The sequence below is a fragment of the Eptesicus fuscus genome, chromosome 20, assembly GCF_027574615.1.
Source record: "Eptesicus fuscus isolate TK198812 chromosome 20, DD_ASM_mEF_20220401, whole genome shotgun sequence".
Taxonomy (NCBI): Eukaryota; Metazoa; Chordata; class Mammalia; order Chiroptera; family Vespertilionidae; genus Eptesicus; species Eptesicus fuscus.
The window spans coordinates 16,886,452-16,913,436 of record NC_072492.1 but is presented as its reverse complement, the minus strand read 5'-3'; the positions used below and the strand labels follow the sequence as shown (position 1 = coordinate 16,913,436).

General features: G+C 55.9%; 1 protein-coding gene across 3 annotated transcripts in view; it reads left to right on the top strand.

Annotated features, from left to right (window-relative positions):
* RPH3AL (rabphilin 3A like (without C2 domains)) overlaps positions 1-26,985 on the top strand; it is a 127,644-nt gene that overhangs the window by 87,849 nt on the left and 12,810 nt on the right. For all 3 annotated transcript variants that reach the window (XM_054709082.1, XM_028155026.2, XM_028155024.2), the window contains one exon: positions 15,601-15,775. In XM_054709082.1, the coding sequence (XP_054565057.1) occupies positions 15,601-15,775 (175 nt within the window). The remainder of the gene's footprint in view (positions 1-15,600; positions 15,776-26,985) is intronic.

Below are 26,985 nucleotides of genomic sequence, written 5' to 3'. Positions count from 1 at the left end.
AACTCAAGAGGAAGGACTCCACTTGGGCTCAGGCCTTGCCATCCTTTTATTCAATTTGGGATACACCTATAGCCCTTAGGCAGGCAATTTCCAGTAACAGGCAGACTATCTTATCAGTAAGGATTTACATGACTGTCTGGTGGGGAAGTTGCTTCAGGTACCATTGTCTCGACTAAACAGTGGGTGCATAGCTCTGCCCTTTGCCAGGGCTCAAGGGTCACCAGCCTTCCGGGATCCTTGTCCACATCCCTCTGCTAGTGAAGACAACAGGTGGTTTCCCACACTGCAGGCCAACGCTGGATCCACTGAGCCAAACTGGCTGGGGCCTCTTATTGATGTTTTTATGTTTGATCCCTGGCTGGCACTCCCAACAGCCTGGAGTACCTGGTCTGATTGCCACGCCACCCAAGGGCATGAATGTGATGTGTTTGTGACCACACCAAGCTACACTCTTCACCTAATTAGCCGCTTGCCTTTTCTCGACTTGCTGCTTCTGTAAGCATTCATGTTCCCAACTCCCGCCCCCCCTCACCTGCATTCCTTCTGTGAATAGGTACAGGCTTGAGTCCCTTTCCTGGTTTCCTTGCTGGTAAATGAATACACTCTGAGATGTGGTCAAGATTTAAAGAAACGGAACAGGGAATGAAGCCGTCCTCGGGGACTGGTTAAAGAGCACGCCAAACACACCTGAGGACCTCCAAGCTGGGCCGTGGCCCAGACGGCGGGCCCGAGGATGCAGGCGGGCAGCAGTTCCGTGAAGCCTTCGATGCCCACGTTGAGAGGAAGAGAAGGCAGGGTGACAGGGCCTAAGGCACAACGTGAAGTTGTTTCCAAGGCAAGAACGGAAACATGGGGAGACGTCCGAAGCCAGACCTATGCTTTTATTTCCCCTTTAAAGAACCTCACACAGCCCTAGCCGGCTTGGCTCAGTGGATAGAGCTGTTGGCCCTCGGACGGAAGGGTCCTGGGTTCGATTCTGGTCAAGGGCACATACTTCCGGTTGTAGGCTCCATCCCTAGCTCTGGTCGGGGCGCATGTGGGAGACAACCAATCGATGTGTTCCTCTCACAGTGATGTTTCTCGCTCTCTGTCTCCCCCTCCCTTCCTCTCTCTTAAAAATCAATGGGAAAATATCCTTGGGTGAGGATTAACCAAAAAAATTAAATAAATAAACACACACACATACACACACACACACAGAGTGAGCAAAAGTAGGTTTATTGCCCTGGCCCGTGGTGCTCAATGGTTAGAGCATCTGCCTGACCACTGAAGGGTCTCGGGTTCGATTCCCAGTCAAGAGCATGTACCTGGGTTTCAGGTTCACTCCTTCCACCCACCCCCACCCCCGTTAGGGGCACATCCAGTCCTCTCTCTCTCCCCCTTTCTCTTCCCCCTTTCCTCTCCCTTCCTCCCTTGTACAATCTCTAGAAAACAATGGAAAAAATTTGCTCATGTGAGGATTAATAAAAAAATAAATAAAAGTAGGTTTACAGTTATGAGTACGTGAATGAAACACAGCGTTTGTTCTTGTATTAGTATTTGTTAATTATTGTGTTATTTTCCATACAAACAACTGTAAACCTACTTTTGCCCATATATATATATGTGTATATATATATATAAATATATATATATAAATAAATACACACACACACACACATATGGTATACACACACACACACACACACACACATATGGAAATCGAAATTTATATCTGGATAGGCCTAGGTCGTTTTCATTGATTTTTGTATGGAACAAACATATTTGGCTCTTTGATTCAGGAAAGCTCTTCAATTATGTTTTTGCTTATTACTTTGTTCCCAACAATCTCATTCCTTCTCTCCAAAGTACTTTTAATTTGAAGATCACATTTCCATTCTGTCTTCTGTATTCATCGTCTTCTACCCAATTTCCCTCCTTTAATTTTCCCTCCCTTCTGAAGAATCTTGAAGCTTTTCCCCACATTAACTGATTCCTTTTTTTTTTTTTTTTTTTTTTTTTTGCCTGACTGGTGGTTTCCTGTGTCTGTCTTGCGCATGCGCACGTGCATTTATCATTCATGTACCTTCAGGAGCCGTGAGCTCCACACCCAGGGCTTACCAGAGGCGGCACCCACACCCTCGCAGCCCCTTCCTCTGCCCAGGGTTTACCCCGTGGTGCTCCGTCCACAGGAGGCACCTGTGACCCTCCCGTGACCTGGCCCCCTGGCCACTGGAACTAGGGGGACGTGGAAATCTGCAGCCCTTGGTTTGCCTGTTTCCTTGGCTCTTCCCCCCTCTCCTGCCCTCCCCCTCCCGAGCTTTCCTGAAAGTAATATACCTGCCCAGGTGCAGCTCCTCGTTCCAGCCCCTTCCCACTCCTGCCTGGTTCCTTCCTTTCCCTTATTTATCCCAAGGAGTAAGGCAGGGTTGGAGGCCCGGCTGGTGTGGCTCCCTGGTTGAGCCAAGAGGTCACTGGTTCCATTCCCAGTCAGGGCGCATGCCTGGGTTGCAGGCTCAATCCCCAGTAGGGGGCGTGCAGGAGGCCATCAATCGCTGATTCTCTCTCATCATTGATGTTTCTATCTCTCTCCCTAAAAAAAAAATCAATAAAAAACATTAAAAAAAAAAAGACAGGGTTGGAGGAGGAAGGACAAGCTCCTATGTGGTACCAGAAACCCACAGATGTGCCACGCCGGGAAGGCTGGGAGGAAGGGGCTCAGACCCTGCCCCCTGGTCCCCGCCGGGCGGGCAAGGCCCAGGTGGGCAGTGGCCCTGTCCGTGCAGCCCACTTGCCTTGCGGAGGCGAGACCGGCTGGAGGCTGGCGTCAGGTCCCTCCTGTGCCCTTCCTTCTCCAGCTGTCACGGGTGTGTCAGTGCAGGTTGGGAGGGGCTGCCTCAGGGGCTTCTAAACCCGGGACCCTGCGAGCCGGAAACTCGTTGCACTTGCTGGTTAGCCTTTAATCCCATCCATTTACCACCACAAAGTGACTCCTTCAAAGTTATCCTGTCATCAGTGGAAACGTTCATTGGGATCTGAGTTCCCCAGGATTCTAGAAAGCATTCCTCCAGCCTCTATCTAAAAGGTATCTTTGAGTAAGAAGGCTTCTCTGAGGATGCAGGCATTCTCGGGGGCGGGGGAGGTGGGGGTGAGGGTAGAAAGGGGTGAAGGCCAACTTGTAAGTCATTGAAAGCGGACTGACTCTTGTAGGCTCAGCACTGGCTCAGCCTTCCAGGCCCACAGGCCTCCTGATCTGACGGAGCGAGGAGGCCGAGGCGGGCCGGGCCGGCTGCACCAACAATGACTGTGCTTCCTGCAGTGCTTTGCATATCAAAGGGGCTCAGGGAATGTTTGTTGATTGAAAGAGACATTTTCAAAAAAAAGTAAGGCTGGTTCTGTGCTCAGATCTCTTTAGAACCTTTCCCCAGCGGGGTGCTTTTGATTCCCCTGAGGTCTTACCACAGCCGGCCCTGGCTGGGGTCCCCCCAGTGCCCTTTGCCGCTAGGTCTGTATTCCTGCCTCCTGGCCCCTCTCTCCCCTTGTTGACTGACTGTGGGAGGAATCTGTGAAGTCGGGAAGTGGCTTCAGGTGGGTCTTCAAGTCCTCTCCAAGCTGCCCCGCCTGGAGGGTGACCCGTAGCCCAGTTAGGGCCCCTGGGGAGGCCGCCTTGGCTCCGGCCTGCAGGAGGCCCAGGAAGCCGGGGCGCCCTCACTCCCAGCCAGCACCAGCGGGGAGCAGCCGTGCCAGCAGAACCCACCATCCTCGTGGCACCTGCCTCTCCGGCGGGCAGCCTGGGCTCCTTGCACGCTGCCATCTGCTTCCCACGCTGGTTTTCTCCTGGTCTTGCTGTTACTTGCAGTTTGGATTTCAGCTGCAAACAGCTTTGCCAGAGGGCCCCCTCCGGAGGCCCGTGAGCACAGTCAGGAGTGGGTGGGTGGTGCAGGGGCGGGCGGGCGGGTGCTGCCCCAGCTCCTTGCCATCTGCGTCTAGCTCGTCCGGGGCTGTTGTTGCGGCGTCCCTGGGGGACCCGGATGGACACGCTTCCTCAGTGTGTTGGTCACCTCCCACACGCCACGGCTCTACCGAGCAGGCCCACCGTCAGCTCCCGCCTCCCACGCCCGGGAAGTGGCAGGAGGAATAGGCTCCCGGCGCCAACCAGTCCCCCTTCCTCCCGTGGCGGGCAGAGCAGTCTCCCACCCCGCCCCGCCCCTGTTGGGGTTTCCCGCGGGAGCCTGTGTTTGTTCGTCGGAGAAAGAACTTTCCTCTCCGAGACGCTGTCCAGTCCAAGAGGAAGCTGACTTTCTCACCACTGCGCGCCAGCCCATGGAGCCAGCTGTCCTCCCGTGCCCGCCAGGAGGGCCAGCTGGCATGGAGTGGTGGGCATGAGCTGAGCACCCACGGTGGGCCAGGAAGTGAATATCTGCTTCACCCTCACAGGAGCCCAGTGGGGTACTCGGTATTGCCCCCATGTGACAGATGGGGAAACTGAGGCTTAGAGAAAGGTCGCCCGCCCAAAGACACCAGACACTAATTGATGGGGCCGAAGGTTGAAGCCAGGTGTGTTTGCCTCCAGAACTCCTTCTAGCAACTCTTTCTATGCATTCATTCATTCATTCATTCATTCTTCATTCATAGAACTGTCATTGCGCGTTGACTATGTGCGAGGCACTGGTTAGGCCCTTGGAATGCTGCAATGAACAAAACAGCCAAATATCGCTGCCCTGAGTTTACATTCTGGCAGGGTCTGGGGAAAGAGAGCGGGAACAGGCAATAACCACAAGCCAACTACTAGATGAGCCACGTCTGTAGTGTGTTCGGTGCTGAATGGGAAGAAGAAAGAGGAGAACAGGCAGAGGGGTCAGGAGTGTTGGGTGCGGGAAGGAGGGGAGAGTGGCCACAGTGTTCAACACAAACCGATGACCACATCACACTGGTGAAGATGGCTCATATGTAAAAGGCAGACAATAATAAGTGTTGGCGAGGATGTGGAGAAATTTGAGCCCTTGTGCTTGGCTGGTGGGGACGTAAAATAGTGCAGCCACAGTGGAAAACGATGTGGCACTTCCTCCAAAAAGGGGTGACCTAGCAGTTCTACTTCCGGGTAAATACTCGGAAGAATTGAAAACCGGGACCGAAACAGATCTGTCTGCATACCCCTCTTCATTGCAGCGTTCCTCACAGTAGCCAAAAGGTGGAAGCAACCCACGCGTCTACTGTTGGGTACCTGGATAGGCAAAACGTGATACTGACCTATTGTTCAGCCGGAAAAGGGAAGGACATCCTGACACCTGCTGCAACACGGAAGAGCATGGAGGACGTTATGCGACGTGGAATAAGCCAGTCACAAAAAGGACAAATACCGTGCGGTTCCACCTCTCTGAGGTGCCCAGAGGAGCCGCGTTCATAGGGACAGGCAGTCGAGCGGTGGTCGCCAGGGGCCGGGGTGGGAGAGTGAGGAGTCACTGTTTAATGGGCACGGTTTCCGTTTGGAAAGGTGAACACGGGCTGGAGACGGGCGGCGGGGGCAGTAGCACATCACTGTGCACGCACTTAGTGCCCCTGGACTGTCCACGAAAAACGGCTCCAAGGCGGAGTGTTGGGTTATGTACATTTTACCACAATTCTAAAAGGGGGGCATCCTGCCCGCCCGGCATGGCTCCGTGGTTGAGCATCAGCCTGTGAACCCGGAGGTCACGGTTGGATTCCCAGTCAGGGCACATGCCCAGGGCTCGATAGGTAGGGGGCGTGCAGGAGGCAGCCGGTCAGTGATTCTCTCTCATCATTGATGTTTCTCTCTCTCCCTCTCCCTTCCTCTCTGAAAACAATAAAAATATATTTTAAAGTAAAGTTTAAAAATGTGAGAAGGTGGGCTGTGCCCTGATGGGGGAATAGTGGGGGGGGCCAGTGGCTCTGGGGATGGAGCAGCCCGGGATGGGAACACACCGCGCCGTGTGAGCCTCCCCACTTCCCACGCGTGGGGTCCTGGGTTCCCCTGAGCAGGCGTGGGAAGGTCCCGGAGGCTCCTTGGCCTTGGGGAGAAGAGATCAGGGGTGAGGTGTTCCGACCTGAATGAAGCCCTCGGCCCATCAGGAACGTGCCCTCAGCTCCTAAGTGTTTGGCTCCCTCACACCACTGCCAGCCCCGAAATGGTTTCACGTTGGCTCTGGAAAACGTTGCTGAGACTGTGTTTAAACATAGGCTGTTTGTTGTTCTGGGAATTGAATCAAAATCACAAAGCTCTTCTGAAAAGACCTGGCCGGGGATAATTGGCCTGTCCAATGTTCCGATCCAGCCCTATTCATTTCCTGTGCGCGCCCACTCCAGCTGGGAGCGGAGGCCAGCCTCGCAGCCAAACATCGCCGAGCACGTCTGCCCTCCCGGATACGTGCCGGGGCAGGGACCGCCGCTAGATATTTGGGATTCAAAGGGATTCCGTGCTGCATGCAAATGAGGGGTGAGAGGAGGCGTCCATGCAGTGTGGACAAAGCAGGTGATGAGGAGCAGTGGGGAAGCGCCCTCAGCCTGCACGACCTGTGGGACTTGCCGGACTGTTCTGGATAAAGGGAGACGATGGCATGTGGGCAGAGGCCTGTAGGTAATGCAAGGAGGGGGTGGCGCCCCCGGGCACAGGCCCTGGCGTGGGCAACGAGGAGGGGCTGAGGCCAGCGTGGGAGGCTGGCCTGCGCACTGGAGGCTGTCCCTGACCCCGGGCACACAGCCCACAGCCCCGGAGAGCCATCGGAGAGCCAGCGCCGTCGCCGAGCGGCACCTCCCTCTGAAGCTGCCAGTGCTGCTCAGTGGTCGTGGTGCAGAAGCCGGGCAGGATCCGGCCCCTCCACGGGGGTGCGTGGAAGCCAAGGCGTTCCCTCTGGTTCGGAAACAGTCTGGCCAACGCGTTTAAACTGTCTGTTAAGAAAACAGCGCCCGCAGGGAGCTTTCCTCGCTGCGTTTTTTCCTTTCCACTGTGCTGGCAGTTGCCTGCCTGCCGGACTGACCCGCCTGCTCGGAAACCCACTTGAAACGAAGAGGAGATTCGCTCAGGCCCTGGCGAGGGCGCGTCCATCATGCACTTGGGCTGAGCCAGGAGCTGCTGCCCTGGGGGTTGGAAGAAGAGGCAGAGGGGCCCTCTGTCTGCTGGGGCTGCATTTCCAGCCCAGCTCCTGGCTCTGGCGTGCGCGCGCGCGCACACGCACACACACACACACACACACACACACACACACCCTGAGGTTCTCATGATAGTCATTAAAATGCAAATGCCCAGATGCTCCCTGGAGGGGCCTCACTTGGCTGTCCGCTAGCACCTGGATTCAGAGTTCACACGTTAGAAGGGATTAGTGAGAAGCAGAACCCCTCAGCTGGGAGGGAGCTCTGCCCGCCTGGCCCTGCGCTTCTCAAAGCCCTTGGTGACTGGGATTGCTACTGGCGCCCTGCACCGCAGACAGGGACACCAGCCCAGAGCGGGGCAGCAGGGCTCTCGGCGGGGCGGGGGGGAGGGAGGGGCGGTTTAGAGGACAGGGCCAGGGACTCCAGCCCTTCTCGGACTTCCGCCAGGACCACCCATCTACAAGAAGATGTGATCTTTCCTTTCCCAGTTCTTTTTCTTTCATATATTTTTCTTATTGATTTCAGAGAGGAAGGGAGAGGAGAGAGAGAGAGAGAAATATCAATGATGAGAGAGAATCATCGATCAGCTGCCTCCTGCATCCCCCCACCCCGCACTGGGGATCAAGCGCGCAACCCAGGCATGTGTGCCCTGACCAGGAATTGAACCGTAACCTCCTGGTTCATAGGTCGACACTCAACCACGGAGCCGCGCCAGCCGGCCTGAATCCCGTCTTTAATTTAGTTCATTGCTCACTGAATTTTCTGATACTATGAGTTCCCCATTCTCGAGCTTATTTTCATTTATTTGTTGGTCAACGGAACTATACTTCTGAGCAGTTTTTGAGGAAGCCTGGACGGATGCATCTCTGTTTTCTGTTTTTGCTGATCCGCAGTCCCTTTCTGGGATAAGAATCGCAGCCATATTCGGGATTGTGGGGGCGAGTGGTGGTGTCCTCGTGGGCACTCAGGATGGCGGGTGCCACAGTCTTTCCTGGGCTGCCTCTGTGTGGTTACAGATGCCTGATTCCTGCCCCACTGACCGAACATGCAGGCACATCCACGCCACAGCCACACACGGGGTAAGTTCGAGTCCCCGTCCTGCTTGAGTAGGGCAGCAGGTGATCCCAGCTGTCTCTCAGAACTCTAAGGTAGGATGGTCCCAATCTGTTTCGAACAACAGATATATTCCTGGCATAAGCTAGAACTAAAAGTGGATGTGTGCGTTCCATTAGCACACCTGCCTGCCTGGCTCGGTATCAGCTTGTTGTCGTTGGCCGTGATCATGGCTTCTCACACTCAGCTTGTCGCCACGAAACTTGTCGGAGGCTCCGCCCAACCGCCCCTGAGAGCAGCGTCCCTTCCAGCCAGCAGCACGTGGGAAGGACCCTTGCTGTTCTCCAGGGACCAGCTCTGCCTGGCTCTGTTGCTGGGAAGCCCTGGTTCCCTTTGGAAAACGTCCAGGTTTCTCCCATTGTCAGAATTCTGACTCCTGCCCCAGCCGGCGTGCCTCAGTGGTTGAGTGTCAACCTATGAACCAGGAGGTCATGGTTCGATTCCCGTACAGAGCACATGCCCGGGTTGCGGGCTTGATCCCTGGTAGGGGGCCTACAGAAGGCAGCCAATCAGTGATTCTCTCTCATCATTGATTTTTTTTAGGTATTTATTTTTTTATTGCTAAGAGAGGAAGAGAGAGGGAGAGAGAGATAGAAACATCAATGATGAGAGAGAATCTTTGATCGGCTGCCTCCTGCACGCCCCCTATTGGGGATGTGTGGGATTGAGCCCACAACCTGAGCAAGTGCCCTGACTGGAAATTGAACCGAGACCACCTGGATCATAGGTTGATGCTCAACCACTGAGCCACGCCGGCCAGGCTCATCACTGATGTTTCAGTCTCTCTCTCCCTCTCCCTTCCTCTCTGAAATCAATAAAAATATACTTTAAAAAAATTTTTAAAGGCACTGTAAAACTGCCATTCTTGCAAGCATTTGCTCAATCCTTCCAGCTCTTGCTTTCGAGAATATTCTCAAAAAAATTGGCTCACATAAACTCTTATGAAACTTTTCTGTAGATTTGGATATTCTTTCATCAATACAGCTCTTCTCCCTTAAGTCCCATCCAGACTCAATATACCAGCCACAGACCGCCCCCACTCCCCGGGCGTCGAACTCCCATGCAGCCCAGGGATTTAATAACATGGACGTCCAATTACCAATCTGTTGTACTTTCATTTTAATCGCAGTAATACATGCACGTGGTTTAAAAAAACCCAATTGTTCTGAAGCGGTTATGCTGGAGGATGGCGTTCGCATGCCCGGCCCCTCCCTCGCCCACCCCGTCACGCACAGACCAAGCTCTGTCGTTCGCAAGCTGGCTCCGCCGTGACTTCCTTGATTTATCCGCTTCAGATGACCTGAACGGCGAGGAACTGGCTGGCTTGGACTACCCTTCTTCCCCTCTCCTAATGTTTATACTCTTATTATTTTTTAGCTCTGTGATTAAATGAGGGCCTGGCCGAGTTCTGGGGTCTTCTTGGCCATGCTGCCAGGAGGCCAGCTCACGCTCGCATGCTCTCTCTCTCTCTCTCTCTCTCTCTCTCTCTCTCTGGTGTGTGTGTTCAGGTATCGGGGTAGGGAGGGTCATGCTGCCTCTCTGACAAGGTGGGCTGACGCATTAAGAGGCTCTTTTTATTTTTATTTTTTATTTTTTATTTTTTATTTTATTTTTTTTTAAATATATTTTATTGATTTTTTACAGAGAGGAAGGGAGAGAGAGAGTTAGAAACATCGATGAAAGAGAAACATCAATCAGCTGCCTCCTGCACGCCCCCCACTGGGGATGTGCCCACAACCAAGGTACGTGCCCTTGCCGGAATCGAACCCGGGACCTTTCAGTCCGCAGGCCGACGCTCTATCCACTGAGCCAAACCGGTTTCGGCTATTTTTTATTTTTTTAAGAGGCTCTTTTTAAAGAGACCAAAGCATAAGCAAGAAGACCCCTCTATAACCTGCCGTTTCCCGCGGCGTTTCAAGACCGGGCAGCCTGGAGCTTGTTAGGCGGACAGAAGTGGTCTCCCTGAAGACGAGTCGCACGTTCTGTCCCCCGGGGACAGTTGCTCTGCTTTGCCTTCTCCGTGTGCTCAGTCAGTCAGTCAGTCGGTCAGTCACATTCCCGCCACGTGCCGGCTCCTTGCTGCTCCTGGGACTGCGGGGCTGGCTCGGCACAGCCCTGCCCTTGAGGAGCTCGCAGCCTCCTAGCTGGTGAGGCTCCGCAGCAGGGCCACGTGGGCCCCGGAGCCTGGCCAGGCACCGCGCCTGCACCAGGTGGCACGGAAGGCTTCCTGGGGGAGACGTCGCTGTGATGGAGACGAGGATGAAGGGCACTCCAGGTGGAAGGAACAGCATGTGCAAAGGCCACGGACTGGCCCCCTGTTCCAGCCTGTGGAGCGAGGGGTGGAGAGCCTGGGCCTGCGCTCACGCAGGTGCAGTCCTAACCGCGTGGGCGGCGGGAGAGATGGTAACGCACATAAGGGGCGGAGCACTGGCCAGGGGCACAGGTCGGCTGCCCCTCCCCACCCTGCCCGGTGGCTGGTCCCCTAGGCCTCCCCTTCTTTCCAATAGGGCCTGGCAATTACCACCTCCTCCAGCCACGGCCGTTTAGGAAATGCCAGTGATTAGCGATGGTTATCGGGGTAATTAAAATTCCCTGGGAACGGCTTGGCTAGTGTCCATCAGTATCTGCAGCCGGGTTGGCCGTGCCTGAAATCGTAATGAAAGCCTGGAAGCGGAGCACACAGCGGTGCCACGGGGAGGGTTTGATGCCATTGGCCACCCCCGGCGAGTGCCATGGCGGCTGTGGGGGTCTTTTCTCGTTAAATGGCATTTTCAAAGCCGGCTGCTTTGCTGGCCTTATCACCGCAAACCACACGTGGGGAGCAGAGGGGCTCTGCAGCCTCTCACAGCTTCTCCAGATAGTGACCCCCTCCTGCTCTGTGGCCCTCGCAGGGGTGGGGTGGGGTGGGGTTGGGTAGGGAGGGGTGGGTGGGGGTTAACTCCCATGGAGGGCTTTTCCTGCCACCATGCTGGGGGAGGGGGCCAGGCACGGATGCCAGGCTGTGGGGGACGGGCCTGGGTGCAGGGAGCAGAAACCATGTGAAAAGTTACTGCTGTGCATTTTGCAGGGTGAGGGTGGGCATGGAGGCGAGAGAAGACCTGAGGATGGGCATGGGGGGAGGAGGGGCTGCTCCGAACTCAGCGGAGCTGGGATGCCTCACGCCTCGCCTCCCAGTCCTGCTCCCCCATGCGGAAGGCCTTCCCCAAATACCGACAGTGGGTTTATGCACCTCCAGCCGGGCGGGCCCTCCACGCAGGCGATGTGCCCGTGTCCCCTGCCGGAAGGACTCAGAGTGCAGCTCCTCCAGCCGCTCCAGGATCACCAGCCAGTCTGGTCGGGGCAGGTCTCTGCCCCCGGCGATGGCAGGAGGCCTTCACCCGGACTTCAGTGCTCGCAGGAGGGAGGCAGACAGACCTCAGGCCCCGTTACAGGGGACTCAGGGAGTAACTGACCTGCCCACTGGGCCCTGGGGAGGCACTGCAGGCTGGCAGACCCGTGGGATCCCTGCCCCTGCTGAGCATAAATATCGGGGGTGAATTGTATGAAGTTGACGGGGTCATAGGTCAAAAGTGGTTGAATACCATTAGAAAGGTAGAATGGTGTATCAGCCGTTCCATGCAATTCAACCGAACCGTTTAAATCCTGTGCTCGTTATACTGTTTTCCAAAAGCACTTGGCTGCTCAGTGTTTTTTAAGGGGGGAGGGGAGGGGGAGGAGGTGAACTGTTGCAACAGGAGGTGAGGCTGATGGCGTGGCCTGACTGTGATGCACCAGGTTGGGCAGGGGCAGCCGGGGCTGTGGGTCTCTCTGGTGCTGGAGGAGGGACTGGGAGCACGCAGCTGCCTTGTGCTCTGGAGCTCACGGTCAGGGAGGCTCCCGGCAGCTTGCTCTGCACTGGCATGCCCTTCCTCTCTATTCCTCTTTTAATCTGAGACAGTAACTCCATTTGATTAACTGCAAGAACTTGGGTGAAACCCTCAGGCCACTTCCCCAGGAAGGCAGCAGACGATGGAAAGGAACGCATTCCAGCAAAGAACCCATGCTGCCAGCTCAGCCAGTCAGCAGTGTTTATTGAGCACCTACTATGTCGGGAGTGTGCTGGGAGCCTGAAGAGACAGCTGAGTGAGCAGAAGCACCCTGCCCCTCCCTCTGGGTGGTAGATCCTCGTGGGAGAGACAGATAAAGATGGAAGTGCCAGACAAAAGGTAGAAGCAACAGATGCATGGATAAACAGACTGTGGTATATCCATACAATGGAATATTATTCAGCCTGAAAAAGGAAGGAAATTCTGACACATGTTGCAACATGGATGAACCTTGAGGACATCTATATCATAAAAGGCCTGGACTCACCAGGAGGTGCATTGATGGGTCCCGCAGTGGCCGCGGCAGGTGGGACTTCTGGAGCATCGCGGGGTGCCAGCAGCGTCCGTGGAGCGTGCGAGGCTTCGCGGGGCAGCGGACATGGCCCTGATGGCAGGTTAGGCCTAGGGGTCCCTACACGCCTCTAGTATACACATAGGATCCTACTTGAAAGCTGAAAACCACACAAGAATGAGGAGTGAGCCACATCTCTGAGTCACCCTCAGGGGGGTCCCAGCCACTTCCCTTCAAACAGGATCTTGGCTGGCCAGGCAAGAGGGGGGTGTGCCCTCCGCCTGAGACAGGGTGCCCCAAGGGTGGCAGCAGGTCCCCATCACCCGTCCCCCTGCAGCACCTAACTCTGGTGACCTCAGGACCTGACAGGGCCTCCCCCGAGCCCACCACCCCGTGGGCACGGCTCCTGAGCTGGGCCCCCAGGCCAGATCCTGGATCCCACCAGCAAAGGTAGTGCCCCACTGGGGACTCGGCTTTTCTTCCTGGAGCAAAAAAGCGTACGTCATCACCTCATGTACACGCGCCCCTTGACCTGGCCGTCAGTGCCACTCCCCGGGAAGTTCCCAGGCGGCGACTGACACCTGTGATGACGTGTGTGCACGTGACGGTTGCAGCTGTCACCTAAGTGGAAAACTGGGAACAATTTAAATGTCCATCAGTGGGGCGGGGGGGTGGGGGGAGCTAGTGTACATTTAACAAATCCACACTGTGGAGCCACGAAAACATGATGGCGAGACCGTTACTATTAACAGAACAGCAGTGACGATAGAAAGTTAAGTGGGGGCAAAAGCAAACGACATGAAGTTCTTAAAAAAAAAAAAAAGAAAAGTGCATACGCCCCGCACAGGGTGCCGAGTGTTCACAGCACCGTGTTCAGCGGGGCTCCCTCTGTGTGGCAATGTTACGAGTGACCTGAAGTTGCTTCATTTTACTTGTTTGTTATTGTCCTAATTTTGTAATCTATGTATGTATTTCTCTTCTAAAGGGGGGGTGGCAGTTTCCATGGCCGGGGTGGGGAGGCAGTGTGGGGGGGGTCCTAAGCCAGCCCAGCCCCACCGTTCACACATGGCTCTCGAGGGCTTCCTCACTCGGTCCCCCGCTCCCCACCAAGGCCCAGCCCACGCTGGGGGACAGGAGGCTGGCATGCTCGGCGAGGGGCAGGCAAAGCCGGGGCTGATGGATGAGCAGGCCTTCGCTTAGCAGAGGGAGGCGAGTGAGTCACTCACCGGCCCCCGTTGCCTCCCGCGGGGGGACCTGTCCTCAGGGCCACACAGCAGCTCTGCGGGGACGGGCGGCCTGGCAGCTGCTGCTTATGTGAGTTTTCTCTCTCCGTGCGGCACTTCCTCCCGTCTAGGCGTCCGTTCTTGCAGGACGCTTAGTGTCCGTGCTGAGAACCCACGGGAGAGTTATCACCACGCGGCCACCACGCAGTGAGCATCTGTAAACTTCCGGGGGGAGGCTCTGCGGCCTCCAGTGCGGAGGAGAGGCCAGTAGGGTGATGGGTTGGCCTTGGGCAAGTTGCTTCCCGTGTCAGGGCCCCGGTTTTTCCGTCTGGAACGTGGGAAGAACAATAGAGCCTCCTCAAAGACGGTGAGCCCACCAGGTGCCTCTGGGAGTGGGGAGGAGACTTTCCAGCTGTGTACTTTGTGGATTTTAAATCCTGTGCGTGTGTTGCCCGTTCAAATAAGTAGTTACGTATTGTGGGAGGGCCGCGAGGTGACCAGAGGGGGCCCAGGGGGCTCCGCGGAGCATTCCTCCTCCAGACGGTTCTGTTACTCAGGGCGCCCCCACAAAGCAGGCCCTTCTGCCTATCTTTGTACCATTTGGGGGGGGTGGGGGTGGGGAGGGTTTCTTGTTACAGAAGTACGTTTATTATAAAATTGTGAAGGTAGCTGGGAGGGAGGGATGAGCCCCTCGTGCCAGGGACAGGGTTTGGACTCTGGAGCGTAACGAGGTGACTGCTGGCCGCTGGGAGAAACAGGTGCCCATCACTCCGTGAGTGACAGCCGGTGCTGGACAGCGAAGGGCTTCGTCTGCGCGGACCCTGGACCAGGGCTGAGCTTCTCTGTGAAAACCTGCCGGGTTGGTGTCCAGCGGGGAGCGCTGTGCGGTTGGTCCTGTGGGAGAACCCGGGGCACCTGGCCTCGTAAAGGCTCTGAGCATCCCTGCCGTCCCAGCTTGTCCGGCCCAGTGCTTCCCAGTGGGCGCCGCCAGGACCCTTAGGTTTCTGCGTGGTTTGTGTTTGAGCAGCCCCTGTTAACAGCCCACAGAACGAACGTGGGCAGAGGCAGTTGGGGAGACTCTGGCCTTCCCATTTTAAACGCGCCCTCTTGAGGAGGGGGCTGGGTCCGCTGGCTGAAAAGCTGTTGGGTGAGAGGAGGAGGGGGACAGTGACCGTCATGAGCATCCCCTGTTGAGTGGCTGCTCGGTGCCCGGCGCTGGGCCCTGGGCCTGCGTGCATTTGCGAGTCTGATCCTCGCGGCCGCCCCGGGAGACGGGCACTGTTCCTCCATCCCGGTGACGAAACAGGGTCAGGCTGTGTCCGGGGCTCACAGCTGCGGGGCGACGGAGCCAGGACTCGAGCCGCCAAGGCCTCCTCTGGCCTGAAAGGGTCACAGCCTCCCTCCGCACTCCCACTCCCGCTGCAGGCACGGTGTGTTTCCTTCCTCAGGACGGGGTCAGGGGGCACTGCTGATGTTGGGAGAAGCCGTCGGGTGCAGGGACCTCTCTCCGTTGCTGCTCAGGATTCTGCTCCGTGTCTGTCTCGGAGATGCGGGCCCTCTCTGTGCCCGCTGCGCATTGTCTCGTCCGGAGTCCCTGTCCAGACAGCTCCAGTACCTGCTGGCCCAGCCCGCCTCTTCCTCCAGCCGCCAGAGCCCCCGGGGAAGGGGCAGGCAGCAGGAAGCCGGGGGCACCTACGGAGAACATTCCAACTTTGCACCAGGCGGGCGGGGGGCCTGCGTGGGAGCCTGGAGCAGGGAGCTGCTCTGCATCCGGGCTCTAAGCAGGTGTCTCCCCGCTCAGGTCTGGAAGAGGTCGGGGGCCTGGTTCTACAAAGGGCTCCCCAAGTACATCCTGCCCCTGAAGACCCCCGGCCGGGCTGACGACCCCCACTTACGACCTTTGCCTGTGGAGCCGGCTGAGCAAGAGCCCAGAAGCACGGAGACCAGTCGAGTCTACACGTGGGCCCGTGGGAGAGGTAAGGCCCTCTGTCCGCTCTCCCGGGATAGCACCTGACCTTCAGGCCGTCCCCCAGCCGGTGCCACGGGCACCAGGCCACGGCCCGCCACGTTCTCCACGTGGCTCCTACTGGTGTTTCATCCCTCTCCGTGCCCTGACTCCCCGCCTGCACCCGCGTGGGTGGCTGGACCTCAGCACAGTGGTTGTTTGCAGCCTGAGGGGCTGTTTCACAAACAAGCGCTCACGTGGGGGTGGGGGTGGGGGTGCTGTGAACAGCACTGGGTCTTTGCAGAAATGTGATGTCAGCTGAGATTGTTGGCAACGTGTGAAAATGAGTCTTTTCGAGGCAGGCCTGTATCATCTGTTTCAACCCTCGCCTTGTGTCTCAGTAAAGGGGTCTCCTGGCTCCCCTGGTCCCAGTGAGGAAAGTGGCCTTGGGCCCTTGTGGTGGCTGCCCTGGCGTGGGTGCCTTCCAGGTCCCCGCTATCAGAGGGGAGCTCCGCCCACTGGTAATTAGAATAGTACCTGGCGTGGCAGACGTCTCTACACGGCGTGCAAGGTGCTTTAATGTTCATGGTTTTGCTTTCAAAGTTCCTGGTCTCACAACAGGCTCCGAAAGCGGACCGGGCAGGTGGTTAGTAGCCCCATTTTATAGATGAGCAGCCTGAGGCCCAGAGAAAAGGAAGGACTTCCCGTGTGGCAGAGCGCCCTGCGCTCTGGGCTCTGGCTCCTTCTGCCCCGAAGTGCCTGAGTTCCAGCCCAAGACTCGGGGACTGAGGGTCCTAAGTGAGATAAGGCCAGAGGGGTGAGGGGTTCATCCTGACGCAGGGGTTTTCCTGGGTTTCTCGACCCAAGAAAATAGACACGCAGCTGCTTCGGAGGGGCCCTCGAGCTCCTGTCTTTGGATTATGACCTGGCAGCTGCCTATCTTTGTTCCATTGGGGGCGGGTGTCTTGTTACAGAAGTACGTTTATTATAAAATTGTGAAGGTTGTCAAAAGATATAATTTAGCAGGTAAAAATTCCCTGTAGGTCTGCCCTCCCAATTAGCACCTTGGCGTCTGTTCTCCGGGCACCTTTTCCTCGGCATCACTCGGCTCCTCCTGCAGCAGGCCTTCCCCGCCCGTTCTGCTGGGCTCTGTTTGCATTCTCACTCCCATGAGTTCACCGTCCCTGCCATCCCTGCCACAGACAAGCCCCCCCCCCCCCCCTCCCGCCGTAGGGACCACCCGCAGGCAGAGGCTGGCAGGCGGAGTGAGGGGAGCTGGCTGGGACTGGCCTGCGGGGGGCGCTGTGGCTGGCCAGCTTGGAGGGAGCCCGGGGGCATTTGTTGGAGAAGTGGCTCCCTCCTCCCTTCCTCCCCGTTCCCACCCTCAGAGCTGGGCTGTCACGGGTTCCAGCCCATCAGGGTGAATCAGGGTCCCTGGGGCCCGTCAGGGTGAGTCAGGGTCCCTGGGGCCGAGGGGAGAGACGCAGCCGTGGCAACAGAAGCTGCAGGACACTGTCAGGTTTAGAATGCGGCTGAGGAGGGGAGGCCCTGGGGCCTCCACCCAGAGGGGCCCTCCGTGCCCTTTCCGCCCCAGCATCTCGATGGTGCGCACACGCACACACACACACACACACACACACACACGCACACGCGCTCACACGCCGCCTCCTCCTCAGCCACAGACACAGAGGGCCTGTTGGTTGCGTGGGCGGGAAGCAGCGGCCCGTACACCCCGAGTGAGGCCAGGCCGTGGGGAGGCCCCTCTGCGAACTCGGTCTCCCTCGGCTTCCCAGAGCACGCGGCCGGCCTGTGCCAGGCCCTGCACAGGCCTGTGGTCATCCTTTCGGTGCCCAGCAGAGGAGGCCGCCCTTCTGCTCGGCAGGTGGCCTCCGTGTCTCGCCAGGGGCAGCGGGACCGCGAGGCTGATGGCTCTGGGCAGGTTGTGGAGGCCCGGGAGGTGTCCCCACCCACCCAGAGCAGGTGCACAGGGATGTGTGGGGTGCCTGTGGTGGGCAGGACTGGACTTGGGGCAGCCCACAGTCAGGGGGAGAACAGGAGCAGGTGCTGGTGGAGGAGGCAGGAGGCAAGCAGAGCCATTCAGGGCGTAAAAGCCAGGGTGTCGGAGGTTTGCGAGGAAGGGGCGCCAGAGAGCCACCAGCAGGCCGCCTGTCGCCGCCTGCTTCTACGCCCGATCGTGCTGGCTGTGCTGGCCCTCCCCGAGGAGCCTGTGCCGACGCCAGGATCTGTGCTTTTTTACTGAGTGTGGTCCCCTGGCCGTCCCAGACCCGGCCGTGCCCTCACAGAGGCTCTCAGGCTGCTCCCGGGTACCGGTGGGAGACCATGGGCCTGGGCCGGCTGGAATCAGCCTTATAGCTGGTCCTGAGTCTGGGGACAAGGGCTGGGGAGCCCTCTGGGAGGTCAGCCCCCTGCTAGCCCTTCTGTGGCCTCCTGGTTCACGTGGCTTCAAGGTCAAGTCTGTGGCAGCCCCGGGAGGACTCGGCCATGCCTGCCTCTAGGCAGCCCCCCAAGCTGTAGGGTCTGCTGCCTCCGTCTGGGTTCCTTCTCAGGCAGGCAGCTCCCAGCAGGCAGCCTTGGGAGTGGGCACAGGGCCATCACCAGGCCTTTCCAGGCCACTGCCGACTGGGGAACCAGTGGTGTCTCTCTCTCCATCCTCAGCCCCACCATCAGCCCAGGTGTGGTCCAGGTCAATGCTTGTCTGGTAAGCCCAGCCTTCATTGCACCCCATTCAGCCAAAACTGGGCTTGAGGCCAGGTGGGAACAGGGACCAGCACTGGGCTGTGGTCTCCCACGACACTGAGAGCTGCATGTGGGCAGGGCCATGGCGCTCCTGAGCAGGCAGGGGATGGGCGTTATCAGATGAAGGAATGGACCACCCACCTGCTCCAGGATGTTTGAAAGACCTATAGGGCCTGCAGGCACCTCTAGGTCCGGGGTCTGCTGAGCAGCCCCAGGAAACACTCGGAGGAGGTTAGAATCACTCCACTCTCCCAGGGAGTCTCTCATCCCAGGCCCCTGCCTGCAGGGACCCCAGGGGCAGCACCCCCCTTCGGCCCCGAAGTCTCTGCTCCCTGGCACAGAAGCTGATTCTGATACCAGCGCATTCTCTCTGACCCACTCCCCTCCACACACACCCCCCGTTCCTCCATCTCTCTCCCTCTCCCTCTCCCTCTCCCAGCCCTGGGGCTGGTATACCTGTGGCTCCCAGCGTCTCCCTCCATTCCAGCCCACCCTGCGCTCTTGCTCCTGCCCTTTGGAAGGAGGAAAGGTAATCAATAGATACAAGCCGTGCACTTTTCAGTCCACAAAACATCAGATGAAATGTATTGATGTTTCTGAGGCAGGTTCCATTTCGTCCTCCTTTAAGTTTTGTTGGTTAATTTTTAATTACATAAGCATGCATAATATATCTTAACAAATTAATTCAAAAGTGTGTGAAAAATTAAAATCTCTCCTCTTGCCATCGTCTCAAACAAACCCCTTTCTCTTTCTCCCTGTTCCTATAAACACATCCTTGGCATTGGGCTATGTTTTGTTTTGTTTTTAGTAACAAAAATAGGCTCTTACCCATAACTCTGCATGTTGCTTTTTTCACTTAAAAGAATATCACGGGCGTCCCTCCAGATCAGTAGATATAGATTTTACTGTATTGTTTTTAATGGCTTAATAAAATCCCATTATATCCTGTATTGCTATTTAATTATTCACCTATTGGTGGACATTCCAAATGTGTCTGGCTTTTCACACTGCAGGCAGTTCTGAAACACCCTTCTGTGTATACGATGCTTTTATTACCAGGGGGTAGGTTTGTGTGTTTTAAATTTCAATAGACATTGCCAAACTATATTCCAAAAGCGTTGCCGTCTTTTCTACTCATTTATTCCTGCATCCTTGCTTGCCATGAATAGTACTGGCATTTATCATTTTTGGCAAGTATACTAGATGGAGAATGATATTTTATTATTTTAATTTGTACATTTGCATATCTCTTCATATCTTGATTATTCATTGGTTATTTAGGCTTCCTCTTTTAAAAATTACCTGTTTAAATCCATTGCTCATTTTCTATTAAATGATTTTCTCTTATTGATATGTCAGGGGTACTAAATGGGTTGAAAATATTTTCCTCCTTGACTTTACATTTTACATAACATTTTGCCATTCAAAAACCATTTTTTTTTTTCTTAATTCTTGTGAGTTTAAGCATGTCTTTCTTTTTGCCTTGTGGTTTCTAGGTTTCCTACTTTGCTTTGAAATGTCTTCCTCTCCAAGGTTAAAAATATCTGCTAAATAAAAAGTTTAAGTATTATAGGAATAAAAGGAAATTACTTTAAAATTACAAAATTACCAAAAAGAGAAAAAAATCTAAACCAAATATTATATTAACTGATAAAGCACTGAAGCCATGTTCTATCCAAATACAAACCAGGAATACCCCATCATCACCATCATTCATAATCTTGTATAGTATTTAACTAATGTAATAAGGCACAAAAAATAAAATAAACTCTTACTGTTGGAAAAGAGAAGAAATTCTCTTATTTGCAGATGGTGTGATAGTATACCAAGAAAGTCCAAGAGAGTCTACTAAAACAACCCACTAGGATTAATAAGAAAATGGGGGAAGTGATAGGACACAAAGAAAATCAATAGTTTACACACAAGCAATCAATAGTTTTACTCTATACCGACTAATTAGAAGTAGAAACGGGGGAAATCCGTTCATAATTGCAACAAAAATTATAAAATGCCTAGAAACAACTTTTATAAGAGAATTAATTATAGGTCCATCATGAAGGAAATTATACAATCTTATCACAGGACAAGAAGTAAGGCAAGAACAGAGAGACGGATAAGAATCGTGATCCCTCCAAATTAGTTAAGTATAACAACTATCTGATGCCCAATGGACTTTTGGGGAGGAGGTGAATTCAAATGTTATCATTATCTTAGGATAAACAAAAAGTAGCATAAAATGGTATATATTCAGCCTTAAAAAGAATGAAGTGCTGACACATGCTGCAACATGGGTGAACCTTGCGGACAGTAAGCTAAGGGAAAGGAGCCAGAGACAAGAGGCCACAGTGTACGGTTATAGGAAATGTCCAGAACGGCAAACCCACAGACAGGAAGTGGATTAGTGAGTGCCATGGGCTGGGGCGGGGGCGGGGAAATGGGGAGGAACCACTGATGAGTGCAGGGTTTCTTTTGAAAGTGATGAAAGTGTTCTGGAATTGGATGGTGGGGTGGCCGCCCGATTTCATGAATATGCTGAAAGCCACTGAATTGTGTACTTTCAGAGGTTGAATTTTATGGTACAGACATGTATTTCAATAAAAACCTTCCTGAAGAAGTTAAAGAATGGTTTAACAAGATGTTTTTTTTTCAAAGAGAATAGCAAGGGCAGTGGGAGGAGTTGCCCGACCAGGGGTGAAGCTTACTAGAAAGTTACTGTCATCAATAGAAACAGTAGGGTGTTGGCACCAGAACACACAGAACACGTAAACAGGTAAGTGGAACCTGACAGAGGAATAGCAGGCCTAAGGATGGAAGCTGGATATCGGTAGCTTTTCAGTTCAGTGGGAGAGAGAACAGGTTTTATTTAACAACTGGAGCTCGCATAATTAGATTCCCATCCCATTCCATGTGCATCCAGAAACACACTGCAGCTAGATTCAATTTCTAACTGTTAAAAATAACACCATGAACGTATTAGAGAAAGATGAGCCGTGGTTTCTTCCTCTGTGTTATCGCAGAGAGAGCCGGTCACACGCTGGCACCCACGGGACAGGCGGCTGACTGCCTGCATGTGCTGCGCCCTCCTCTGGACCCTGGGTGTTGGTTTGGGCCAAGGACTTGCCTGCAGGCCCCTCTGGTGAGGCCCCTCCCAGCCTGCTCATCGGAGGACATTCCTTCTTTCTTCGGGATCGGGTGGGCAACCGTGTGACCTGAGTTCCTCCTGGTGACTGGCCCGGGCCTGACCTGGCTACCTCTGGGGAGAGGTCCCCACCCGCCCACCCCACCCGTCCCCATGGGTGTGTGTGGGCTCCATGCTGCTTTTCCTGGCAGATCCTTGCTCCACGTTTATGGCAGCAGGAAATACCGTCGGCTTGTGCACACTCCCAGGTGTCTTTGTCCCCCTGGGAAATACCGGGTGGAAACGGTGGCACCGGTACTTCGGGCTCCTAGGTCCTAATCCTGGACCCACCTCTTCTGGGGGCTCCTTTCCTTGGATCTGGATTCCCACCCTTGAGTTGTGTTCAGAGGGATATTTGTTAGGAGACGAGGTAGGGGGGTACCATATTGATCTTGCATATTTGGATCATAAGAGGTTACATTTTTTTCTCTTCTCACATATTAGAGAGCTTAGACAGCAGCTCAGTGACGTCAGGACCGATGGCTGTACCGGTCTTGCTCTTTCCTTCATGGTCCCATGGTGGTCGCTGCAGCCCCAGCCATCAGAAGGGAGGGAGGTGAGAGGGGAGGCTGGAAATCAAGCCTTTAGTTTCGGCAGCCTTTCACTATGATAGAAGCAGGCGGGGCGGGGTGCGGCGGGGGGGGGGGGGGGGGGGTACAGCACTGGTACTGGAGGACCCGGACTTCCTGTGAGAGCTGGAGTTGAATTTACCTGACGGGAGCCATTGATGTGGAGTTTGGTCTCAGATAGGACTTTGTGCTCCTCCGCCTCCAGTGCCAGGGGCGCCGAATGGGACGGGCTTCTTATTCTCTCCAGCCCCAGGCTGTGACCACGAGGCCGCCCTGCCGGGGTCTGCCCTGGGGCTGGTCTGCCCGCCTTCCCCAGCGGCGGCTGAGCACCCGAATGGAAAGGGGGTAGGGACCGAAGCCCCAAGTCTCGCACCCACACCCTGTTAGCGGGCTTTCCAGGAGGTGTGCCCTCTTCTCAGATGGGAGCGGAGCTGGGGCTCCTGGGAGACTGAGCCTGGGTCAGTGAGGCGTGGCCGCCTTCACCTCTCCCAGGGAGCCTGAGGCCGGGACGGGGAGGGGCCGGCGTCCAAAGCCTTCATCACTGCCCTGTGCCTGGCCGACTGGGAGGTCCTTTCCACTTTGTCCTCTGCCCTGGACCCCAAAGCCCCCGGCTGAGCACAGGCAGGTGCCCTGAGCCCTCTCATCCCCCCCCCACCACCACCACCACCACCATGAGGCAGATTCACTTTCCCATCTCCCCTGAGGCCGGCTGGAACCTCGGCGGGAACCCCCCACCCCGGGCCCTCGGCGGGAACCCCCCACCCCGGCCTCCGTCGTCTCCCTGAGCAGAGCCAGGCCTCCTGGAGGGATTTGAACAGAACTACGCACTGGCTCACTTCAGGGGCTGTTCTGGAAAAGTACCTAAGGCTTGGATTTGTTCCAGTTGAGTCGTGTTTTTTTTAAAAAAAAAAAATGGGAGTTTCATTATCACTTCGTTGGTCTGGTAGATTTTAAATAATTCTTTTAACGTCCTAAACTGTGGTTCTGTTTGCAGACCCGTGAAAGCAAGCCTCAGGGTTGTTCAGGTTGAGCAGTCTGGTTCCGCTGGGCCTACAGCTGTGTGCCTGGGGTCGTCCTTCCAGATCACCCCTGGGCTAACCTTCCCACCCCCACGCCACCCGCTCCTGCCCCCTGGAGGAGGCGAGTCACTGGGTGCTGCGCTGGCCCCAGCCAGAGCTCCGTGACTCACGGTCATTATCTCATCTGACGCTCAGAACAGCCCCGGGGGCAGCTGCAGACGGCAAAATTGACTCTTAGTGATGGATGAGGAGGGGGACGTCTGCCCAAGGTCACGCAGGCTGCGGCCAGGAGGGCCTGGCACCAGGCTTCTGAATCCTGGCCCGCACGCCTCCCTCGGAGGGCAGCACGGAGCGGGGCTGTGGCCCACATCGCCCCGCATGCTGGCTGGCTTCTTTCGGGCTCGGTGGGAGGGTGCCTGGGTGCCAGGAACAGCCGCCGAGGCCAGCGCAGGCACGGGGGCTGCTGCCAGGCGGCTGGGGAAGGTGTCCGAGAAGCAGGGACAGAGACAAAGGCTTGCAAGGCCGGTGGGGACAGGAGGGCGGCAGCAGCTTCTCCTGCTTCTCGGGGAGCTCTTGGATCAGCTCCATTCCGCACCTCTGCCTGCTCAGCAGCTCGTACTCAGCAAGTCTGCACGCCCTTCCGCCTCGGCATCTGCCCCACGCTCAGGACCCCGCTCCGGGGGGAGCAGACGGGCCTGGCTCGCTTCTGCTTATGCTGCCTTTTTCTGCATCCAGCCTGGATCCTGTCAGACATAATAGATGGCACGGCCAGTGAGGGCCGCTTTCCCCCAAAGCAGAGCTGGGGCAGAGCGGGGGAAGCTTTGTGTGCTCAATAGCCATGGAACCGCAGAATTGGGTGCTTTGTGGCTGACCGGGTAGTGAGCTCCCCGTCACGGGGAGCATTCAAGCAGAGGCCGGCTATAGTGGGCTGAGAAACTCACTATGGGGTGATCAGTGTGCGTCCAGAGTTAGACCCCCATATGGTAACCAGGGCTTGGGGGATGGAGGTACATCCTCGGGCCCAAGATGGAGAAAGCCACATGGCCCGCGAGAGCTCTGAACCCAAGGCCCCTGGCTATTTCGCGCAGAGCTGCAGCCGACGGGGCTAATAAGCAGTTCCGTGGCAGCCGTTTTTTCCATCAAACGCATATGCTGTTTCCTGACTTCTTAACGCAGCATGCTATTTATACCAGTAGATCCATTCATTCTTAATGAGCCACAGTTGTGGATTGTAAAATGTTTTATTTTCAGACAGGATTGCTCACTGCCCAGAGCCAGCTGTTGCTATGCCACTTTCCTCCTTTCCCTGTTCCTGAGAAGTTGGCATTTCCGACGCTCCTCAGAGCACTCAGCTGCCCCCTCCCCCCACCCCCACTCAGCCCCAGTGTTTCCCAGCGGGCTCTGGACTTGCCATTTCTGTCACGTCCGCCGGGACGTGGTGCATGGACTTCCTGCAGCCTTAGGAGCAGCCGGGAATGTGTGCTGTGTGCAGGGGCAGGCTGGCCGAGGCTGGAGGAGACGGCGGAGCGGAGCAGGTTGGGAGGTGGGATCCCACCTGCCGGGAGGGTTGGACCGTTGCCGCTGTCATAGGTCGCAAACCGGTGGGGCAGTGATTCGATCTTTAAATTCATTGACACCTTTTTTAAATGTGGAGAATTCTCATTTAAAAGACTCTGGAGTAGCCCGGTCGGCGTGGCTCAGTGGTTGACCATCAACCGATGAACCAGGAGGTCACGGTTCGATTCCCGGTCAGGGCACGTGCCCGGGTTTCGGGCTCAGTCCCCAGTGTGGGGCTTGCAGGAGGCAGCTGATGGATGATTCTCTCTCATCATTGATGTTTTCTCTCTCTCTCTTCCTCTCTGAAGTCAATAAAAATGTTTTTTTGTTGATTTTTAAACATAAGAGAATACGGAGTATTTCTGGCTGCCCTTCCGCAGTCAGAAGGTCTGCCGATACGCCCCTCCCCGGAGAAACTGGGCAGGCTCAGGAGCAGCTTCCCCACGTCACACGGGCTTTCCGTCTCCAGCTTGCCACAGCCCCGCCCCTCCCTGTTGTTTCTGACACTCTGGATAACCGCCCTTATGGGGTTACTAAGAGAAAAGCAAAATAGTTTGTGTTTCCACATCCCTAGGAAAAGAGAACAGAAGTTAGACCCACAGGGTCACTTGTTGCTAGAAAAGTGGGCACGCTGCTCTGCGGCAGTGGAGGGTTCTCACATCCAGCCCACTCCCCCCCGACCCTCCCTCCTGACCAGTGGGAGGCAGGGGCTGACCATCACATCTCTGTCCCGACTCCCGACCCTGAACCTCAAATCCGGCCCCTAGCGGCTCTACGCCTCCCGCGCCATCACCAGTAAGCGCTTCAGCGTCAGGCCTTGCCGAGCTGATGTGTTTGGACGGGGGACACCGGGCAGGAACATGTCAGTGTTTGGAAGTCCCTCCTCTCTGGACCTTGGTTTTCCCATGAGTAGGATGGGGCTGTGGGGCTGGGACAGAGTCTATTGTCTTGGCGCTCTCCTATCTCGCCGTGCCAACGCCACGGGCCGAAACACTGGAGGGATTTCTGGCTGGTGGCAAACCTGCCCCCAGATCACCCACGGAGGCTGCCTCTACTGCAAAGAGCAGCCCCACTTCCCACCGGCCCCGCCCTCCTCTCTCACACGTGCGCGCACACAAGCAGTCCTGCTACATGCTATGCTCCGGTGAAACCCCATCAAACCCGCCCAGCACCCCGCCGCCCCCTCCTCTCCCCTGAAACCCCATCAAACCCGCCCAGCACCCCTCCTCCCCCTCCGCTCCCCTGAAACCCCATCAAACCCGCCCAGCACCCCTCCTCCCCCTCCGCTCCCCCACCCGCACGCTGTGCCTGTGGTAAGTGTCCGCTAATGCCTGTGAAGTCACTGACTCTTCCTTTCCAAGTCCTATCCCCGGGAACGGATCAGCTCTTAGGCCTCATTATCACCTTCACCGCCTCCTGTTTTACTCCATGTGTGGGTTCTGGAATCCTGGGGAGTGGAAGTACCTGAGATAGAGATGTAGATGTAGATATAGATATAGATATAGATATAGACATAGATAACTATAGATAGATAGATAGATAGAGATAGAGATAGAGATGATATAGATATAGATATAGATATAGATATAGATATAGATATAGATATAGATATAGATATAGATATAGATATAGATATAGATATAGATATATAGAGATATACAAAAGGACCGTGAGCCCGAAAGGACCGTTGGAGGGGAGGGAGGGCGAGTGTCTCTGACCCTCTGCGGAGGGTGCTGTGTGTCCCGACTGGACCCGCCTGGCGTGGCACCTGCGACCAGACTCGGGCCCTCACGGTGTAGGTCTGCCGCGTGGGTCCAGGGAAGAAATGAACAGAAAAGTCATAGTCGGCCCTCGCTGTGGCTCCGCCAGTCGTTTGGGGACCCGAATGCCACCCAGCCCTCCAGGGGCAGGAGAAGGGCATGAGATGCCGAGCCCCCCGTGGGCCCCCGGGGTGAGCACTGACCTTGGCCTTCTCAGTCCTGGTCTCCTCGCGCAGCTGCCCTTCTGCCAGGCCCCGCGGAGGCCTGGGCGCCGTCTGCCTTCTGGCCTGTGCAGGGGAGGGAAGCCCCAGTGCTGAGTGGCCAAATCAAAACAGCAGCATTCGCCCTGGCCAGTTTGGCTCAGTGGGCAGAGCGTCGGCCCACGGACTGAAGGGTATCGG